This window comes from Branchiostoma floridae, chromosome 19 (assembly GCF_000003815.2).
Source record: "Branchiostoma floridae strain S238N-H82 chromosome 19, Bfl_VNyyK, whole genome shotgun sequence".
In the NCBI taxonomy this organism is placed as follows: Eukaryota; Metazoa; Chordata; class Leptocardii; order Amphioxiformes; family Branchiostomatidae; genus Branchiostoma; species Branchiostoma floridae.
In genome coordinates, this window is record NC_049997.1 from 15,651,869 (window position 1) to 15,674,957 (window position 23,089).

General features: G+C 40.9%; 1 protein-coding gene across 2 annotated transcripts in view; it reads left to right on the forward strand.

Annotated features, from left to right (window-relative positions):
* The window catches only part of LOC118406780 (calcium-responsive transcription factor-like), a 24,933-nt gene extending 3,400 nt beyond the window's left edge, over positions 1-21,533 (forward strand). For both annotated transcript variants that reach the window (XM_035807100.1, XM_035807099.1), the window contains exons 2-13: positions 5,091-5,222; positions 6,797-6,925; positions 8,409-8,559; positions 9,387-9,601; positions 11,709-11,898; positions 12,792-12,912; positions 13,614-13,757; positions 16,597-16,785; positions 17,484-17,643; positions 18,775-18,934; positions 19,894-20,015; positions 20,656-21,533. In XM_035807100.1, the coding sequence (XP_035662993.1) occupies positions 5,103-5,222; positions 6,797-6,925; positions 8,409-8,559; positions 9,387-9,601; positions 11,709-11,898; positions 12,792-12,912; positions 13,614-13,757; positions 16,597-16,785; positions 17,484-17,643; positions 18,775-18,934; positions 19,894-20,015; positions 20,656-21,000 (2,046 nt within the window). In that variant the 5' untranslated portion in view covers positions 5,091-5,102 and the 3' untranslated portion in view covers positions 21,001-21,533. The remainder of the gene's footprint in view (positions 1-5,090; positions 5,223-6,796; positions 6,926-8,408; positions 8,560-9,386; positions 9,602-11,708; positions 11,899-12,791; positions 12,913-13,613; positions 13,758-16,596; positions 16,786-17,483; positions 17,644-18,774; positions 18,935-19,893; positions 20,016-20,655) is intronic.
* Positions 21,534-23,089: the final 1,556 nt, after the last annotated feature.

A 23,089-nucleotide genomic window follows, 5' to 3' on the forward strand; every position in this document is an offset into this window, starting at 1 on the left:
TAACTGGAAGAAAAGATAATGGATAAGTATCTGATTTGAATAAAGTAACAATTTGAAAGTGGGGCAACCTGAAATGTTGATGGCGCAACCTGGCTTTTGACTCAGGTTGCCACTTGGACAACCTGGCTGAAAAAAGTATTTTGGGCCCTGACTGGTGTATATGGATTGTTATGAGCTGCATTGACCTTTTCCACCTATAAAGTATGAAAAAATAGCAACCGGTTCTTGAACAAATTTAGTATGATCCTTACTTTCTAAATTCAGAGTGGTGCAGGTAAAATGTGTCTGGTGCAGGTAATTTTCGATGTTACGTGCACCAGTGCAAATACATGCATGCAGAAAAAAGTATTTCGAGCCCTGTCCATATTTAATCAACAGTATGGCCTAATGGGTATATATACACTAGGGGTGGATACCAGTACAGTGTACCGGTACAAAACCGTTTTCTCTTGTTGGACCGGTCCAGAAAAACCTGACCTGAAAAAATTCCATGGACCGGATGTTGGACCTATTGGAAAATTAACAGATTATATGATCAGGCATTCATACGTTTTGGGGCTTACTGGTCGAAGAAAATAACACCAGAGAAGTAGAGTAGAGTCTATAGTAATTAATCTGTCAACTTTAACAGTCAATTCTACAGAGGCAGTTAGCTTTGTAGGGTTTTAAAACGCCAGTGGGAGTCGAATACTACACAAAGCAGATTTCTTTGTAGCGCAATGGACCATTGTTTTTAGTATCGTTCATTCACAAGTTCTCACATACTCACGGACCTGATCCTCTGAACCAGACCTGGACCTGAATTTCCTGTACCAGTACCCACCCCTAGTATACACAGTACATAGTATATTATTAGGCTTACATTGTACGTACATGCAGCAGTGAATGACCCTCTAATGGCTCTTTTAAAATTCTTCAAGCCTACATGTGCATTTATCTTGATGTAAAATGATCCTGTTATAAAGTGTATGCTTGTCGAGTAGTCTTATCTTAATTACGCAGTTTCGGCTTCATTTCAGAAAGAGTTGCTTGTGGGATGCAAGCGTACGATAAGGTCTTTTTCTTTGAGTTTAAAAGTCTAGACAAATTTGTCACTCTCTCTCTCTCTGTGAAAATAATGCAATTTTCGGTCTTTTCCATTGTGCAATAATGCAATCTTCGGTTTCTTAAGCCATAACAATTAATATTATCAATATTAATTTTCTCAATATACCATTATGATAATGATGATAATGTATTTACCATTAAACCTCCAAATGCTCCATATATCAGATTGGCCTAGGGAAAAAAATTGTGTTAATCGTTCTAGTTACAGTTCTGAAAAGAGTACTGTCGGTACTCAGTGGAAGTCTTTTTTTCCCTCATACACCTGTATTTATTTATTTTTTTAATTTCAGATTTTGGCCAAAGTAATCCAACAAGTGCAGTCTCTTAATATGTTCAACTAAATTTCGACAGGTATTTCAACATCAATAATTTGTAATCATACAAAATTATACATTGTACGTACACATCATAGAAGTATAAGCATATTTTGATAAAACCAAACAAAGAGGTACAATGTTTACTATAGACACATTCTTACAATCAATTGTTTAAGTCTTAAAATCTAGTAAGAGAGTACAAAATACAGTACGCCTGTTTTGAATTTCAACACTACGATAATAGAGAATTCCATGGCCCTTGCAAGTGGCATTAGTGTGGCGTAACTGGCGTAGGGCATTCGGCTTGCAGGGTTCTAGCAAGGATTTCATTTTAGCGTAGTGGGAATGGGATGGTAGCAAAGCGACCAATCAGGAGATTGGTGTGGAAGGGGGGTCTTGGCCCCTCCTTGGTGAGATTTTGACAATGTAGAGATAAAAGTTGGCACTCTGTTAACATCACATGTAATTTGCAGGATTTTTTGGTCAGTTTTGAATCGCATATCATCATTTTTCATTGTTCAGACATTGATTAGACACTGTTGAACAAGCAAATAATAGCAAAACACCACTACACCAGTTAAAAATGAGCGTAGTGGCCCTTATTTTAGCGTAGTGGCCACAAATTTTAGCATAGGGGCCCACTACGCTAAAATGCACTAGCTAGAACCCTGGCTTGGAATCGAAAGGTTCCGGGTTCAATACCTACCATGCCCCGGCGTTGTGCCCTTGGGAAAGGCACTTAACACAACTTTCCCTGACCGTGGAGTGACACCCGCCAAGCCTCTATGGCTAATCTGTCTAAAATTATTGTTTTCCAAAAACATGCTACGAATTTGGTGCGCCAATGTGCATTGGTGTTCAATAACCGTTAAAATTATTATTTTTTTAAGTGGCTGACAAAAAAAAGTTTTAGCACCTGCAAGTTTTTGCTAGGGTTGATCCAGTAACCAGAAATATATCATAATTTTTTTTCCTAAGGCCTCACCAGCAATTGAAGTCTATAACTAGAGTTCCACCACCCCATAATTTTGCCAAATGGTTTTAACCTTATTGATTGTGTGTTTCTTATTGATGTTAGATTAGATTCTAATTTGCTATCTACATACTAGTACCATAAACCATGAGGATCCATCAACCCCATCTCGAGTTATTCCCTTCAAATTTCAAACTGTGAAACTAAACTGGCCCCTGCAGTTCCATTTAAAGGCGGCTAGGAGCCCAAACCTATATACAACACTTACTCTCTCGTATGATGAGCTATCTGCCACTCACAAATCATGACCATATAGCATGTCTAGAACTTGAAATATAAAAATAGAAAATTCTGCTGCAGTACCATTACAAGCAGCTAGGGCGCCCAAAATCGAATCCTTTTCAGGTCTCATCAAGACCTACCCACATACCAAATATCAAAACAATTCATTCAGGCTTTCTTGACTAATATATATATGCTATAAATAATATATGTTCATGGTCTTCTACATACACACAAACACAGATTTATGCTACCCAAAATATACTGTAGATGCAGAAATGTTTGCTGAGTGTGGTTTTATGTTTGCGGTTTTAGTGGTGGCCACTTCACTGCAAACTTAAAACTGCAAACATTTTTCCATGGCAGTAAGAGACTACAGTGCATGGTGCTGCAGCAAAATTAAAACCACCAAGAACAGTCCTTTTTCCCGCTACCTCGAAATTAAATGCATTTACAGTATTCATGGCAAAGCTAATGATACATCAACCTATGCATCTTTTGACATGAAACTATTATTTGATTGATGGAAGAACAATTAGGTGTCTAGTCAGAAGTGGTTATGAGAATACTTGTCCTCGGGCAAGGCATAAATTTCTGCCATAGACTCTCTGACTGATCAATTTATCAAAGACAGCATGGGAGACAAAGACGTATTGTTGTGAAGGTTCTGCCATTACCAAGTTACGTGTTGTAAGTTACGTGACTGCAGAGTGGGATACAATTTATGGAAAGTTTCCGAAGCACTTTCCATTCAGAACTAGTATTAAGAATGATAATTGAAAAAAAAAGTGTGTTCTGAGTCCTGCAGAATACTGTAAATGCATTTAAGTTTGCTGGAATTTAATTTCGCGGTAGCAGGAAAATGGACTTTTTCGCGGTGGTTTTAATTTCGCGGTAGCACCATGCACTGTAATCTGTTACTGTTATGGAAAAATGTTTGCGGTGGTTTTAAATTCGCGGTGAAATGGCCACCGCAAACATTAATCCACCGCGAACATTTCTGCATTTAATATTCTATATTAGCCTAGTTGCACACCTCAACCTATATAATTTTTAATATATATTCTTAATATTAATATATGAAAACAATCTCAAATCTCATATATGGAAACAATTTGAAATCTTCATGGTCGTTACTTTCCAGTCGACATCCTTTTGAAATCAGTACTAGGTACACATGTAAGTGATTAAAATTTTAAATAAGTAAAATGTGATCAGAGCTGTTTCATGTTCCTCATGCTATGAAATCTTCAAGACATTGTCAAAATGTTCGATGAGGATTCCCTTCATACTTTCTAAGTGGGCATCTGACTTTCAGCAGAACAAGTTGACCCCATACCTCAGGTCACAGCTCAATTGTCCAACAGGGCTCCAAATTCATTTTTGGGAGTAGGTGCACTGGTGCACCCAGCTTAAAAAATTGGGTGCACCAAAAAACTTTTGGGTGCACCACTTAAATTTAAGTAGAATGTCAGAAAAACCTAATAATAACAAAACTTATTTACATGCTATCAAGTTCTTAAACAAGTAACATGACATACATTTTTATTATCTTTCTAACACTTAGGTGTCAAGAATATGATGTATACTTTGATTTCTTTACATACATAAACCCAAGAAAATATTTGGGTGCACCCTGTACACCCACAGAAAATAATTGGGTGCACAGCTCCAATAGTGGGTGCACCTGGGTGCACATGCACCCACTATTTCGAGCCCTGTCCAATAATGTTTTTTCTTTCTTTCTCACCTAATGTTACTGGGCATCTCCTGCAAAGTAATTTGATCGCAATGACTTGAATGTTGGTACACACATTCATAAAAGACTTAATACTTATAATTATTCCCCAAAATTTGAGTTGTGCATCATATTTCTGTGAGAGACCAAGAACTCCTTGGTCACCCTCAGAGTGTACTTTTTGTACATGTATCTTTATGTTGTACTGTAAAATGTATTTATAATCAAAGGGATTTAATTTTGTGACAGAGGAAAGATGGAGTACTGTAAATGCAGAAATGTTCGCGGTGGATTAATGTTCGCGGTTTTCGCGGTGACCACTTCACCGCGAAGTTAAATCCACCGCGAACATTTTTCTATAATGGTATTAGACTGCAGTCTACGGTGTTACCGCGAACTTAAATCCACCGCGAAAAGTCATTTTTCCCGCTACCGTGAAATTAAATCCCCTCGAACTTAAATGCATTTACAGTATTCTCTGCGATTTTGTCAGCTCACAGTAGTGCCATATACAGTAGTCACTTGCTGTAATGGCAAAATATTTTCGGAAAAGCGACCACTGTGAAAAATTCGAACATAAAATTAAATTTCTGTATTTACAGTAATAATCTCTTAAGGACAAGAGCTTGCAACTCGAAATTGTTCATCATTCTTGTAATTCACTTTTATACAGGGATCTACAAAAATGTCTTCAGAAGAAGACCAGATGCAAGTCGTCCATCATGCGATTACAGGAGTGACAGAAATCGTGAGCGCAGCCGGCTCGACAGATGGCACTGTCACTGCAGGGACTATATACCAACAGGTAGGGGATGAAGTATATAGTCACTAGACAATGTCTGATCAAAGTTTTCTTTTAGTTTGTGGAAACTTTTTTTTTCTGTTTGTTCTGTCAATTTTCTTCAAATTATTCCATCCATCTATCCATTTGTCCATCTTCCATCCATCCATCATCCATCCATCCACCTGTCCATCCATTCATTAATCCATCCATCATCCCTCCATCAGTCCAGCATTCCATTCATTCATCCATTTTCCATCCATCCATTCATTCATCCATTTTTCATCTATCCATCCATCCATCCATCCATCCATTCATCCATTTATCCTTTCGTTCATCATCCATGCATCCCTCCATCTATCCATCAATTCATCTACCCATCATCGATCCATCTATCCATTGGCATCCATCCATCCATCCAACCATCTATCCATCCATCAATTCATCCATCATCCATCTGTCCACTCATTCATTCATCCAACCTTCATCCATCCATGTCTATCCATCTATCCATCCATCCATCCATCTATCCATCCATCCATCATCCATCCATCTATCCATCCATCCATCCATCCATCTGTCCATCTATCCATCCACCCATCATCCATCCATCCATCCATCCATCTATCCATCCATCCATCATCCATCCATCGATCCATCCATCTGTCCATCTATCCATCCACCCATCATCCATCCATCCATCCATCTAACCATCTATCCATCCACCCATCATCCATCCATCCATCCATCCATCTAACCATCTATCCATCCATCCATCCATCCATGCATCTGTCCATCCATCCCTCCATCTATCCATCAATCCATCCATCTGTCCATCCATCATCCATCCATCCATCCATCCATCCATCCATCCATCCATCCATCCATGATGATCCATCCACCATAGTTCCATCCATCCATCCATCCATCAATCCATCCTCCTATCTATCCATTCATCTATCCATCTATCCATCCATCCACCATCCAGCAAACTGAATTGATTGTAATGATATGTGCAAAGGGGTTGGGAAAACAAAAGTTAGTCAACGTCAATTTTAGGTGCCCTGGTGAACAGAAGAACTTCCATTTTTGTTTGCTGTAGAAGTCACTAGTATCGTTGATATTTTTGTTGTTTACCCCAGGATGAATCTGACAGACCTGTGAGTGTAAGTCCGACCAGTACTAACCAGCCCATGGAGGTGGTACAGATCATCCCAGTCAGTACAGAGGGGAACATGGCACAGATAACTGTTGATATTTACTTGTTGATATTTTTGTTTGTTGTTTACCCCAGGATGAATCTGACAGACCTGTGAGTGTGAGTCCGACCAGTACTAACCAGCCCATGGAGGTGGTACAGATCATCCCAGTCAGTACAGAGGGGAACATGGCACAGCTAACTGTTGATATTTACTTGTTGATATTTTTGTTTGTTGTTTACCCCAGGATGAATCCGACAGACCTGTGAGTGTGAGTCCGACCGGTACTAACCAGCCCATGGAGGTGGTACAGATCATCCCAGTCAGTACGCAGAGGAACATGGCACAGCTAACTGTTGATATTTACTTGTTGATATTTTTGTTTGTTGTTTACCCCAGGATGAATCCGACAGACCTGTGAGTGTGAGTCCGACCAGTACTAACCAGCCCATGGAGGTGGTACAGATCATCCCAGTCAGTACGGAGGGGAACATGGGACAAATGACTGTCAGTGGCGCGGTCGCTCAGGTCAAACAACGATTTTAATCTAGCGGTTACTAGTACTTTGTTCTACACTTGGTTGTGTCTTGTAAGTCTAGGGTGTTCTGCAGAAAACCCAGAGGTCCATGGTTTGAAACCTGTCTTGCTACTGATCTTGTAGTACCCCTGATGCAATGGCCAGTGCAATGGCCGAGTGATTAGAGTGTTTGTCTTGCATTCGGTAGGTCGTGAGTTCGATCCCTGGCCGAGTCATACCAAAGACTTTAAAAATGGTCCATGCTGCTTTCTCTGCTATAGTATGTTCAATTTTTCCTTTAGTTTTTAGTCACTATTATTGGAAAAGGCACTTCCTAAAGTGCAGGAAAATAGCCTAAAATTACCCAGAGAAGCCTCTTTTTCCAAATTTTGACCATAACGTAAATGTGGGCACATATTGTGGTAGTCACGATTCTCACAATTTATTGAATAACGAATTGGCTATAATCTATATAATATAGGATTTCATCTTTAGTTAAACTTAGTTTCAGCATTGTTTTAACTTATGATCTGCAATTTGTTTGCATTTGGCAATGATAAAAAATACAGTGTACACATCTAGAATTTATAACATCCATTGGCATAATACCGGTCGGTTTACTGCAATTTCTCAAGCAATGCTAATTTGGCAAATGATCAACGCATCATTTTCTCCAGTTACATGTTGCTGTTACAGCTTACCTTTGCCACTTCTTCTGTGTAAATTATTTTGTCTCTCTGGTCCTGCTAAAAACATAATATCGTAATTGGAACACACCGCGGAATTGCACGGAGAACGGGCGCGTGGTTGGAAGGGGGTGCACTATACCGGTCGAACGAAACACGGCACAATTAACTGCCGCTATGTACCTTTATTCATCCTCTGTTGTTCCTTTCTTTCCTGTTAGTAGTTGCACAAAACAAAAATCTGCATGAGCATGCAAAAAGTCATGAGAAAATGGGCGTATACTGACAAGAATTTTCATTTAATTTTGGTCCATCACAACCGCTATGACGTAAAACTTTACTGCTGGCCGTAGCATTAAAAATGGCGGGAAAATGGCGGCGTACGTTCAATTTGACCCATTCAGCCGTAGATCCGGGCTATTATGCAACGGTTCCTCACACTTTTACACGAGTTGTAGGTCACCAAAAGAAATTCAAGATTGCTGTTGAATCATGCTCGTCTTGTGCCGTGAGCACATGTGATTATTATCTACAAATCTGGCGATGAACGTGACAGTGTGTTTGTCCCACGACGAGCTCGCCTGCCCCGAAAATGACCTGAAAACTTTTGGCCTTGTTGTCTTCGAATGCATTGTTATCGATGCTTTGTAAATTATGTATTGGACACCTAGATGTCTGAAGTGTGCATACCTCAGAAATAACTATTGTTGCATGTGTAGATCTCTTTAAGTTCCACTATTTTTAATCGACCGGTATAAGGCTTATGACCGGTATTATGCCAATGCATGTTACTGCTTCTGTCTTACAGATGATAGCACTAAATAGTGGGGATGGGTCACAGGGTCAGTTGTATCATGTGATCCCTGTCAGCCAATCAGCTGTCGCCCAGGCCCAGGCCCCTCACATGATCACGGTCAGCCAATCAAATGACTCCCAAGAGAACACTCATGAACACACAGGTATGTACAAATTCATCTAGAAGGGAAAACAAGTTAAACTTTATTTTTACGCGTACTATACAGTACTCTTCTTGATATAGATCAATAATTAAGCTTCAATTATCTTTAAGAGTTTGGCCCAGAACCTGGAGATCCTTGGTTTGAATACCCTAACATGCCACCAATATTGTGCTTTTTTTCACTTCATCCAGGTGTAAAAATAGGCACCTGACTTATGTTCTTGCGAGGTAAAAGGCTGTGGAAGGAGAGGGTTGGGCTCCACCTTCCAATACTGTGCCGTAGACATACATGTAGCGTATAACAACCCGGTCGTGTGGCACAATCGGCAGGGTGTTCGATTCACAACCACAAGTTCTGGGTTCGAATCTGTTGATGTGCCACCGAACTTGTGCAATTTGGAAAGGCACTTAGCATGGCTTTCCTCACTTCACTCAGGTGTAAATGAGTGCCCAGCTTCGGTTAGGGCCGTCTCTCTGATAGGACGTTAAATGGAGGTCCTGTGTTTGGGGAGGCCACACTCAGTACTCAAGCACGTTAAAAAGCAAACCGCAATAATCGAAAAGAGTATGAGACCTTTAAGGTGTTGGTCACACTCACACTCACTATCCATGGTTAGATTATACTGCTGCTGGGTTCCCTGACGCAGGGGTAGGCAGCAGTCTGGTGGATCAAATAAATCGGCCGGATATGCAGCTTGTACTGTTCAGCAAAAACTTGGTGTGTTACGCCTTACTCCGTTTACCGGTATGCAAACCAAACAAAACCACTGCCTCTACAACTTTAAAAAGTCTACCTGACCTACCTTTACCTTTTGTTTTATCTCTCAGACCCTGATAGTCACACCCAGTCCACAGAGATCATCCACGATCTGACCCAGGCGGCCACAACGTTGGAGAGGCTACCGCCGGACGGCATAGCAGCGGTCAGTCTGGAGAAGCTGTCGTCAGACGATGTGGCCACCATCACCCTGATGACCCCACCCCCACCACAGACCCTACCTGACGGGTGTCCGGCATGGGCAGCTCGATTAAGGGGTGTGGAGGTACAGTCTTTTGTACAGGCCGGAGTTCTTGCCAGTGCAGTTGAACACGGGGCCCCTACACCTTTGGCGCTGGACTTGAGTAAAATATGTTGAGAGACTTCCCCCTCAAAACTTAACAAAAATTAATAAGCTATAACCCTGGCTTACTTTTCAGTAGAAATACCATTCAACTTACAAATGTAGTAACCTTACTTGTCCGCCAGCAAAATTTACCCATCAAAATGCTGAAAAAATTGTTTCAGTGGGTCAAGATTTCAGAATTTGCCAGTGCAGTTGAGCATAGCCTGGACGCTGGCACTGGACATGAGGAAAATATGCGAGAGACATGCCCTCAAAAACTTAAGCTGAAATCCTTGTTTCCATTAAACTAGCCTTAGTCTGCCAGCACAAGTTACCCATCAAAATGCTGTAAATATAATTTCAGAGGGTCAAGATTTCAAAATTTTCATAGAGGATATGCCCCCAGACCCCAAAATATGGTCAGCAATATTTTCCCTCCATAAGAAAAGTTTCTGCCACTGCCTCTGCTTTTTATCATCTGTTTGGTACAACATGTCACTGCCCTTACCTTGAAGTTAAGAGCACACTGCCTTGAAATGCACTTCTTAAAAGCTAATCATGCACAAAGTAGACAAAATGTACTTAACATGGTCTAGATAGCTTGAAAGCAATATTCCCAATGGTGGCTGTCAAAAACTGTTAGCTGCCAGGAACTACTAGTCATCAAACACTAATCTATGCTAACACCTGTTCTTAGGAGTGTAGCCCGGCAGAGTGTTTTCTTCTTCTTCTTCATTTAGTATGTGATAAGCCTGACATTAGGCTAAGGGTTACAAGCACATAGTTGTGTATATCAGGTTAACACACTGTATAAGGTTTGATCCACTTACTCTAGGAAGGACCCCTACATTAAATGGCAAACATGTGTTGCAGACATGGGACCTCCATTTTGTGTCTTATGTGAGGCCAACATTCTTAACTGAATCTAATTCCAGCTGCTGAATGTACAGTCATATATACATGTACATGTACATCTAAGTTTAGAATACAACACAGCAGTAGTATTTTAGCCAGTCAGAATTTTTTTTTAATGCCTTGGATTTTGAATGGAAATCCCGTCAAAGGCATGACGATCAAAAGAGGTCCGGGGCCATGCTCCGCCAGGAAAATTTTGAAATCTAGACCCTTTGAAATGCTGTTTCCTTTATTTTGAGGGATGAATTTTGCTGGTAGACTCTGCTTTCATGCCAATTTTTGACAGTCACAGAGGATGGAATGGGCAAAAGTTTTGTTCGTCCCAGCTGCAAAAGTCCGTCAAATGATGGAAGGATGACCACTGGCTAGAACCCTGCAACACAGTACTGTAAATGCAGAAATATTCGCGGTGGGTTAATGTTCGCTGTTTTCGCGGTGGCTAATTCATAGCGTAATTAAAACCACCGCGACCATTTTTCTATTATGGTATTAGACTGCAGTCTATGGTGTTACCGCAAACGTAAAACCACTGTGAAAAGTCTACCGCAAAATTTAATCCCCGCGAACATAAATGCATTTACAGTATATTCTGTATCAATCGAGGTACCAGCTAGACCACATGCAGGTAGGATCACTCAAAGGCTGGCAGGTGATCCGACCCATGGGAGGGCAGAGACCAAGTGTAATGTGGAATACACCGTGTTGTATTTTTTTATGTCGTACCTATACCCGAGAAACTAATATATACATTTCAATGAAAATTGTGCCAGAAGTTGAGAACATTTGGTGTCCTGAAATAAGAAAATATTATTGTAACCTCTCGAGAAAAATTGACTGTCCTTCATGTATGTCTTGTACAGTTTTTAACTCCCTTTTTATGTCTGTAACGCTAGCTCACCTTTATCCGCCGGGTAACCAATATCCGTTGCTCTTTTAATTGGTATTCAAGGATATCAAGTCAGCGGACCGTGGTTTCAAACTGCGTTATTTTCAAATTATTGCTTGTAGCTATTTTAATAATAATGCACCGTCCCTCAACTTGATATCCCTAAATGTCCTGTTTTTACAAACAACGAATATAGGTTACCCCACGGATAAAGGTGAACTAGCGTTACAATGATTTCCTTTGCAGAAAATAGGAGACTCTTTTCGTGGCTGGGTGGAAAACGAGGTAGAATTGGACCTCCTCCTGACGTACCACAAACAGCAGACACAGAGCTTCTGGGGCACGCGCCAGTCCCCCACCCCAGGGAAACCCTCCACTCGCCTCATGTGGAAGTCTCAATATGTTCCGTTCGATGGAATACCCTTTGTCAACATTGGTAAGATCATTAACAATTTCTACAATAAATATAACAGTTTATTGCAAATTCCTGCCAGGGCTAATTGCAGTTGACATGAAATGGGACAAACAAACAGTGTGTAACATAACAATAACGTTAACGTTAGTTCACCTTGATTCGCAGGGTAACCTATATCTGTTGTGCTGCTAAACAGGGTATCCAGGGATATCAATTCGACGGACAGTAGTTTCAAATTGTGATATTTTCAAAATATTGCAGTTTTAAACTACCATCTGTCGACTTGATACACCGAAATACATTGTTCTTAAAAAACGGATAAAGGTTACCCTACGGATAAAGGTAAACTAGCGTTTAACTTATAGAATATGTATATTATAGTGTAAAAGCTAACTCTAAACTGTAACTTGTTGGGTTTGACTTCTTTTCCAATGACAGTGGAAGACAAAGGATCCCATCTTTTATATAATGTGTGGGTTCAGAGATGTTAGGAGGAATAAAGCAAGCATTTATAATATCAATGCAAAAAAATTTATGGATGACATCCTCTGCAGATGTGAAATCTAATGCGAGAGGGAAAAAATTGTAGAAAAAAAACCAAATTTTTCAAAATTTGTTTTAAAAATTCCTGCTGTATGTAGTGCTTGTACCATACAAATGTAGCTTGGCCCAAGGGCTACTAAAAAGTTATTCAAAACTTAAATTTCATCACGGGAAAAGAGTTCCCTTTTCTCATTTGCGGCAAACTCAAGTTAGCCTATTCAAGGGTTCAAGTCCAGGGTATTGTATAACAGTGTGATTGATTTTCTTCATTTCTAAATAAGGGGTGCACATCATTACTTTAAGGCAAGAATTGATTAAAGACATCAAGCAGAAGAAAATGATTGATTTTTCTTGTGCTAACTTTGTTGCAGGCAGCAGGGCCATAGTTCAGGAGTGCCAATTTGGTCCCAGAAGAAAAGGAATCGTGGCCAAGAAGATCGGAGAACAGGAGAAGAATTGCAAGCAGGGTTTCAAGGCAACATGTCCCGCCAGGTTTGTAGAACTAATCTTATGTCTTTTCAGTCTTTTAATGAGCTACAATGTACAGCCAAAAGAAGAAAAAAAATTGAAATGACACTGTCAAGGTTTCAGCCCTGTCCCATATTTGAAAGCTCATTTACCCATACTTCAAAGCTGTATTAATTTTGTCAGATTTGTTTTGGTTCAAAAAGTGGGAGGCAAACTCAGGCACTTTATTGAGCTACAGTCAGAGGATTAAAATGACACAATCATGGATTTCACCCCCAATGTCCTAATGGGTCAGTCCAGCCAGTGAGCTGCCATTCAGGGGACAAAATACTGTAAATGCAGAAATGTTTGTGGTGGATTAATGTTTGCGGTTTTCGCGGTGACCACTTCACCGCGAACTTAAAACCACCGCGAACATTTTTCTATTGTGGTATTAGACTGGTCTATGGTGTTACCGCGAACTTAAATCCACCGCGAAAAGTCTATTTTCCCGCTACCGCGAAATTAAATCCCCGCGAACTTAAATGCATTTACAGTAGATGGCACATTTCTTTTGTCAGATTTTAGACATACACAGGGATGCTTCTGTCATGAGCAGAAAACTTATCTAGATTAATTTGCCCAGAAAAAAAGGAAGTCAATTTGTTCCTTCAGCATCACAGTGGGTTTGTGACTACTTTTATCCTTCTTTTGATACCTTGAATTTTTTTTGTTTTTTTTTCCAGAATATACATTAAGAAAGTGCGGAAGTTCCCCCAGTTCAGAGTTCACCTTAGGGAGGACATGGACAGGAAGGCTCTGAGACAGGCCCAGGAGAGGGCCTTCCGCTCGCTCAAGGAGTCAGGCCTGGAGCACGGAGGGGAGGAGAGGTCAGGAGAGATATACTTGTCATACGTAAAAAGTAGTATTAATTTTCCTTAATCTATAAGCAGATCCTACAACGGCATAAGATAGTACCAAACTGGCCAAGGAGTGTAGTCAGCCAAGAGGTGTCTATTTGCCGGTAGCGAAACACACTCCTAGGCTGGCTTCACTCCCTGGCAGCTTTTGATACTGTCTTATGCTACCGTAAGATCTGCTTGGAGATTAGTTATTTTCTCAAACATAGTATGCACCCCAATTAAAGTATGCATCCCTGATTTGGGGCAAGTCTCAGACAGATATGTGGGACTGAAAGGTAAAACTCAAATTAAGTATGCACCCCTTCTCCACCAACTTTGAACAGACCTTGAACTGGATGAATTAAAATTTATGATGTTTTCTCCAGGTTATTTTGCATAAAACAACCTGGGGTTTCACTGTCATTGTCTCCATAAACTTGTGAATTTCCCAATGTAACCAAATGAAGTGTTTTATGGCATTTGATGAGTGTAATAATTAGTATATATTACGAGTGGAATCATTCAGTCTGTCTAACATTTGCTTTATTTCAGATCAGTTATCAAATACTACATGTACAAAAGTCATGTTCCACAGAATGGACCAAAAGAGATCTCTTGTAACCCACTCTAGTAGGCCTACATACACGAGTTGTGCAGTAATAGCATATTATGCTAGGTGGCACTTTTTCTTGTAAAGATCCAAGTTTGAGCTAAGGGACCGTACGGCGTTTAGTGAGGGGGGAGGGCCGGTCGCCAGAGGGTCGGGTCAAAAATTTTTTGCTAGGCCCTCCCCCCAGGTAAAAAATTTTTTGCTAGGCCCTCCCCCCAAGTCAAAATATTTTTGCTTGGCCCTCCCCCCTCCTATCAACTTTGAAAAAAATTCAAGACGCCAATAAAACACCGCGCTCCCATTTGGAAATGTGCTTTGCGTCATACTTTTTCATGATTTTCATCGAAGACAGATCTCTCACCCCTAGTAAAAAAAGGGACACAGAATGGCTCAAAATATCTGCTTAATAGAGGGATAAATATCTGCTTCATAGAGGCATAAATATTTGCTTTATAGAAGCTATTTCGTTGTTTTGATATTAAAACAACATCTACAAAGCATTTATATCTGGATTTCTAGTAGATTTGCGCCACGAAGCGGCGCTTCCCGCCCCCTAAATTTACGTATTGCAAGCTCGCGGGCCTGCGGCTTGACGGAAACTATTTTCAATTTACATATATTTTGGACTTTTTCTTGGTTCTGTGGTGGTAATAACTTACGGTAAATCGGGGAAAATGTAAACCAAGACGACATCACGATTCGAGTAACCAAAACTGCAGTGGGGAGAGGGGCGTCGACGCTGATTTTCCCACGGCGGGGTAGATCGGTCGCCTCTCTCTAGCCGCCGGCGGGCGTGAGAACGCAGACTTGCAGGAAATCTTTTAGAAATGCCACGATTTTTTGCCACGATTTCCTGCATTGCTTTTTTATGGGAAAATTTGCTGGTCAAATGACATTTCTATGAAAAAAATACGACGGTTTCAAGTCTTTGAGAACGACGTTCCGAACACCATGTCTGGCGCGGCAAAGGCACAAAGAATCGCAAGGTAGGTCCGGGGAAATTTTAAAATCCTGACCCTCTTAAAAGCTATTTCCTTCAGTTTGAGGGAAATATTTTGCTGACAAACAAAGCAAACTTTAATGGCATTTCAATTTAGAAATACAAAATTAAATCCCCCCCAAACACATTATCACGATGTCGGTCATCAAAGGCGCGAGGCCGGTCACGTCAAAAGGGATCCAGGGAATTTGCAAATATTTACCCTCGAGCTCTGAAACGCCATTTCTTACATTTTGAGGGCAATAAGACAGGGGTAAATTTTGCTGGCAGACTAATCTAGAGTTTAATAACATTTCTGTAAGTGAAAAAGATTTTCGAGGGCGTCATGCATAAGCCCCGCCCCCTCCCTTTCGCATTTTCACTGTGTCCCAAGCGCCAACCTTGGGCGATCCCTTGCAGAGGTCCAGAAAAATTTTGAAATCTTGACCCTCTGAAATGCCGTTTCTTGGATTTTAAGGGACAAATTTTGCTGGTAGACCAAGGTATTTTTTTTGCTTGGCCCTCCCCCCAAGTCAAATTTTTTTTGCTAGGCCCTCCCCCTGGCAATTTTTTTTTTTGCTTGGCCCTCCCCCCCTGGCGACCGGCCCTCCCCCCTCGCTAAATGCCGTACGGTCCCTAATGCTACTGTAGCTACAGATTTAATAGTCATTATAGACAGGTAGGGTTCTAGCCAGCATCCGTCCATCCGTCCTTTGATGGAATTATCAGCTGGAGACGGATGAAAATTTTGCTCATGCTAGGGATCCTCTGTGATGGACAAAAATCATCAATTTCTGCAGAAATTCAGCACAGACGTCAATTTGAACCAAGCTGAGTCTACTCTACCAGAAAGATTTGCCCCTCAAAATGCAGGAAATAGCATTTCAGTGGGTCTTAGATGTCAAAATTTTCCCAGACCCCCCTTGGACAGACATGTGGAAGCCTCTGGCGCACGATAGGATTTCCATTCAAAATCCAGGGAACAGGAAAAAACTTCAGGCTGGCTACAACACTGAGACAGGTACAGTAGAAGCCGGTTAATTGCACGGCCTATTTGGCAGTGAATTTTGTGCAATTATCCGGCTGGTGCAATAATGCGAAGTTATCTAGCTGGACTGCCCCGGTTTGGGATTTTGGGATTCCATGCAGTTAACAGAAGTGTGCGTTAATCCGTTGTGCAATTAACTGGCTTCTACTGCACATGTATTGGATAATAATTGCACAAATTTTTCCCACAGACAGTACGTCCAGCTGCCCACACCAGAGGCTCACCAGTTCCACGATGAGATCCAGGACCACGTTCTCGCGGACTTCTCCGTGTGTAACATGGAGGCGTCGTCACGACTGCACCCGAGAGTCTCGTCAAAGATTCGCGAACTGGTGGCCTCCGGTATGAACGAGGTGTATCAGGTCAGGAAAGCAGTGAGGTAAGGCAACAAGTGCACATGTCCATGAATAAAGATATATTTTCTCAGATGGTGGCCATGATAGACCTAAAATGAGGTCAATTAGGCAAACAGACAAAAGTTCTTTCTAAAATCAGCTCCCATTTAGCTTTTCCCCAAACCACAGAAATATTCACAATATACGAGTTTAAATAATAATAAATATTATAACTAGTGTTATGCACCAAAACATGTATCAATTTAGACTGGTCCCATAGTCCCTTAAGAGATGCAAAATAAAAACATAATAAAGCAAATATTTGACAGACATGCATCCATTTTCTTATTGGTTGCTTTCCTAATTGCCAGACTTTCATTTGTTGAATTTCTAATTATGATTGACAGCTGAATGTTTGCCTCATTGACCTCGTTTTTGATTCATCATCGAGTGTTCGAATCATTCAAAGGAAGCCAACTTGAAAGCCCAGGCTAATATATGTATCTGTATTGTGGCCACTTAGGGACTAAGAAAATGTGACAGAACTTGAAAAGTCAAAGACATATTATTTGTGCTTGAAAATGATAATAATTGCTTAACAATTGTATATAATACAACATATTGCAGCATTTATAAAACTACATAATACCACTAGTAGACTAAGTACATTTAGTTCAGGATGCAAGTGAAAATACTTTCTTGTGGTAAGTTCTTCAACAGGTGACTTGTTCCCTTTTTGTAGGAAGTTTGTGGAGAAGGAGCTGTTTGGCGGGAGCGATACGGTCCCAGAACGACACAACCTGTCGTACTTCCCAACCGTCAACGACATCCAGAACCACGTGCACCTGGCGCAGATGGCCATCGAGCGCGGGGAACTGGCGGTCACTACGGTAACCACAGAGGTAACTATTCTAAACAAACCATTGGATGTACCAAATATAACAGTTACTGCTAACGTTAATCTAATACCAGCTCAATCAATAGTGAACGTTGATGAAGATTAGACATCCAGTTAATAAAATATGCCAAAAAGCAGTAAGTTACTCAAGCAACTGGATAATGATTTTTGGAATGTGATGTTTCAGATAGTATCCGGATCTTTCGTAAGCGACACAGACAGCATCACTAATGGTGGAAAGATAAGTGGATACTATCTGAAACATCTGACTATTTCCAAAATCATATCTAGTCCTTGAGTAACTGCTTTTTGGCAAATCAATAACGAAGTCTCTATGTTAGCTTGTACCATCCACTGCCTCAATTGGCAATTAGCAAGCAAAAAACCAGTGATTACTTCAGAGGATGGTACCCAGGCTACCCGTACATGTATGTTCCAGGATTAGTGTGTTTAAAAATTTCATTTTCCTCGAAACTATCATTGAGTGGAAGACTTTGCTAGTATAGTGAGGGTATCCTCATGAGCACTAGATAACTTTAATCAATGCTTGCAGCTAGATGTTCAAATATTAGGTTGTTACAGGACTGGTCATACAGTGTTATACACAGGTCTAGTTGCAGATATGCCAACCAGAGGAATATGTAATTGTAATAGAGGAATGCTACCCTGAACAATACTCTGTGTGTCCCTGTAGTGCAAGTCGTACATATTATGCTCCTCTGCCATATGGATCGAACTACATGAATCCTTGGGCAGGGCATTTAATCCTAGGGTTGGCTCAGCTTGCACACATTGAAAGGGATTGATTTGATATGAGGTACAATGACAATGACAAAGTTTATTGCATATTCATGCCCCATTGGGGCTAAATCGTAAATGTAGTCAGTTTGATAAAAAAGGTAGTAAAAGAAAGTTATACATATACTATAGTTTACATGCATCTTCTCTCTTCCTAAAACATTTGTAGACGATAAGAGAAGCAGTGATGACCCAGTGTGCTTGGCCAAAAACGCAAGCGGTAACCACATTGTACTACCAATGGCTCTTAAGAATGCATCGTGCTTAACCTCATTTGATAATAACTACTTTACTTTTTTACTTGCAAACTTACTTTTATCACCGTATGTTATTTCAGGTGTCCGCTCCAGACAACAGTTTAGAAAACGCAGCAGCGCAGGAGTTACAGAGTCAGCTGTGGCCGGTGGCATGTCACCCCCCAGGATGTGGGGAGGGGGACGCTGACGGACCCCACACACAAACAGTCACCGTCACACTCACCACCAACCAGGGGAGAGGTACAGTACTAAGTAACTGCTTTTCTATACAGTCAATTGATCGTAGCCACTGTCTTTTCTTTACACTCAAACAGTCAAACTCACAATTAACCAGGTGTGAAGAGGTACAATCAAACCTGTATTAGCGGCCACTTTTGTATAGTGACCACCTAGCCATTGCGGTCACTTTTTGTCAGTCCCTTGGATTTTTCCCATTGACCCATTTACGGTAAGCATTAAAAAATAGTCTATAGCGGCCACCTCTCCTACGCGGCCATGCGAATTCCATTCCAATAGATACAGAAACACTGCTTATTGCGACCATACAACAGCCATATGTCACCCTTCGCCTAGGATGGATTTGGAGTTCCCGACAGGGTCATTTTGGCGGTAGTTTCTTGTTGAGAAAGATCTAACTTATTGCTTGGGTCAATTCATTAGCATTTTCTCTATAGTGGCCACCTGTCTATAGTGGCCACATTTCTCCAGTCCATTGAGTGGTTGTTATAGACAGGTTTGACCATACTGACATTTCTAAACAATCACACTCACTCTCAGCACTAACTATGGGAGAGGGGACAGCTACATTGTATCTACATTCTGTTAATTTGTTCATTGATATCTATTTACTGATTCAGAACAATCAGCCAGTTGAACAGGTAATGTGCAACATTGCCCCCTTTTTATCAGTTTAAAAACTGCAGCAAAATTAAAATACAGTTACAAGTTTGCACTCGAAAACTATAGCGGAACTTTGTAAATGCTTCAACTCATTAGAGTATAAATATGTATGTGTGTATGATAGATAGAGTGCAAAGTTTGCTGCAGTTTTGACAATGATCAACAGGGGGCAATGTTTTTCATTACCTCGTCTGATAGGAAACAGAGGAAAACCCATATAGTGAGAGAGAGAGTTATCTAAGGTAATGTGGTGAAGTCTGCCAACAGTCTGATTACCCTATTGGCTGTTATTTCTGCAGAACATGTGGTTTCCCAAGTAGAGACGACCATGAGTGACGGCACCACCCTCGTCAGTGATTCTCTCACACCGGAGACAGCTCAACTACTTTCTGCTCTCAACCCAAAGATATTTCAAACACAGGTAACCTATAGTATGTGTGTGGTGTTGTTTCATATGCAGTAGATAGTCATTGTGAGGAACCATGCCCCTGGAAATTAGAATTCGGGTGGTAACCATGCAACGCTACAGGGGTATGGACACTACTGTATCTGTATCTATATAGCCTGTATAACCGCCCTTCGGCGTAACACACCAGCTTCGCAGGCATGCGGTGCAACAGCAGCTGGTTATACTAGGGGGGTACGGACACTACAGGGGCACAGGGACTATTGGGGGGGGGGGGGTATGGACACTACATTGGTCGGGACACTAGGGATAAGAACACTATGGGGGTACCAGGAAGTAGTTTACAACTGGCGGTCTGTAGGGGTGCCTGGTTTTCCATTACAGTAAAAAACTACATGTATGTAAAAAGTAAAAGACTACATTATAGTATTGTAAATGCATCGAAGTTCGTGGGATGGGCCTACCACAAATTCAAAACCACCACAAACACACATTTTCTTGCTTCCGCGAAATTAAATCGTGGGATGGGCCTACCACAAATTTAAAACCACCACAAACACACATTTTCTTGCTCCCGCGAAATTAAATCGTGAACGTTAAAATTTACACTTTTCACAAACACAACTGACTTGTTAAATTAACTTCTCCCCTTCAGAGTGAAGATGAAATGTCCAGAAAGGAGTCGGAAACGGGTGCGCAAGTAAACTTGGATGGCGCAAAGGGCTACGATGAACAGATCGGCCAATCGCAACTCTTGATACAAGACAAAATATCTGGACAGTTCTGCACCAATCAGACGCCTCATACCATCCCTTTGACTGTGACCAATGATGCTGTAGGACAGACTCTTCCATCACACTTTCTGACCAATAGCAGCACAGTTACCACTGAGGCTACGAACTTGCTACCAACAGGAGAGACTGTTACAAACATTGCAGACATAGGTGATGTTGTCAAAGTGGAAAACCAACAGCAAACAAGTGCGCAAGACAACCCCTAACTGGAATTATAAGAAAACTTGAATTTGGTGTGAAAACTGTTCAAAAGTAATATTTTATTAATTGTGTTCTTTTATTGAACGGAGTTTGTACCATGAATGAACTTATTTTCACATGGATAGCTTATATTCTGTGTCATCGAAAATCAATTGATTGCAAGTAAAATAAAACATTAATTTTATGCTTTACATATATATGAGTTGCCAAGCAAGTATTATTTATTTATTGCAAATTAGAAATGAGATATTTTCATTAGCCTAACTAAAATTGCGCTCCTAGTGGCTGGCCCTACAATTGCCTCAGCACTAGCTAGGAGAAGGGGTCATTAACCCCAGACAGCGAGAGATTGTGTAAACACAGGCTTATATTTTCATGTGGTAGATTTGTGTTTTGGCTTGTATAATTCTTGATTCGCCAATGAATTATTTATTATATTTTTGCCAAAAGAGCATACTGGGTAATATGTTGAAATGAATTCCAATTGCATCTTTTCTATTTTAGAAATATTAAATAAAATGGTGAGAGAAAAGTGTAAGGCTTTTTATTTTGGCAAAGTGTTTTTGACTCAGTATTAGTGCCGTCGTGTTGCTGTGAAGTTAAGGGTGTTTGGCCCAGTACCCTGGGGTATAGTGGTGCGTACCTAAACTCAGGTTCAGGTCTGGATTCAGGTCCAGCAGTTCAGGTTCAGGTCTGGACTTATAAGTCCGGACCTGAACCCATCATTGCATATTATGTGCATTTTTTTAGGGGGGGGGGTGCATATAAAATTGCATGTTAGCATGAATTGAAATGCAATGTGAAAAATACATGAAAATAATATACAGCCAGTGTAAACACGAAATGTTTTTTTGGTGTTTTTCCAGTGCAAATTCTATGGAAGGTTTTAGATGGTTTAGAACAAAATAAGGGAATGTAAGTGACAGATTGCTTTTTGCAAGTCCAGACTTGGCTCCGGACATTTAGTTTTTTTTTTGGACTTGGACCTAAACATTTTTAGGTCCAATTCCAAGTCTGGGCTTTAGGTACGCATCACTACTGGGGTACAAATATGCTGACATGCCACTGATCTTGTGCCCTTGGGAAAGGCACACATGTTCATGTATATATGTGTAAAAATGGGTACATGACTTTGGTTGGGGAGCTGTTGGCATCCATCTGTCTCGGAAGACAATGGTTACAGACAGGGTGGGTTAGGTCACCCTTCTGCCTGGCCTGCACTTGGATTTTTAAGGTGAAGGAGGGGTGTACACTTCCTTCTCCACCCTTTCGTCTACTGGCGCACCAAGTCCTACAGGGACAGAACTGTTTGTAACGTGTAAGACGGCCCCAGCAGATGCAGGTTTGTTGTTGGGAGTTTCCGTCTCCTAGAAGGACTTCCGATCAAGGATGCAAAGGGTTCCTCCTACCCCTGACTCGTGTACGGCGGGTGCATTATGCCAGAACTGCCCCTATGGCCTGCCACTGCCACTAGCCGCAGCTAGGTACTCATTTACAACTGAGTTAAGTGAGGAAAGTCGTGTAAAGTGCCTTTGAATGTGAGGTACAGGCTCAGTCCTCAAATTTTAGTACCATGCCCTACACACAGTGTAAGCACTCCTATCACTTCAGTTTTCAAAAGGACATAAAACTGGGTGAGAATAAAATCAACATTGTAGTTGACCTATGGTGTCCCCAGTCTCTATAAGAAAAACATTATTGTGTAATAATGTACAAAAGCAATAGATCTGAATTTTGGTATTGAAACTTAAAGCAAAAAAACACAATATTTCTTTTTACGTGGCCTGAACACCCCCTTCCTATTTTGGAACAGTCATAACTTCAGTGCCTAAGGTCTTTCCTCTGCAGACCACAGCAAGTAATTTTTATGGATGACATCCTCTGTAGACAAGAAATCTAACACAAGACGGCATAAAAAGGAGATAATTTTCGAATTATAGACCTTAAACATTGAAGCAAGAATACATACTGGCTCAGCCTGTTATTCCTGTATGTAACGAGTGCATAATATGACAGTAGTATGATAGCCTATAGTTTTAGTTGGCAACTGAACTCAAGGCTGCAACACTGCTGGTGGTGATTCTAAACTATCGG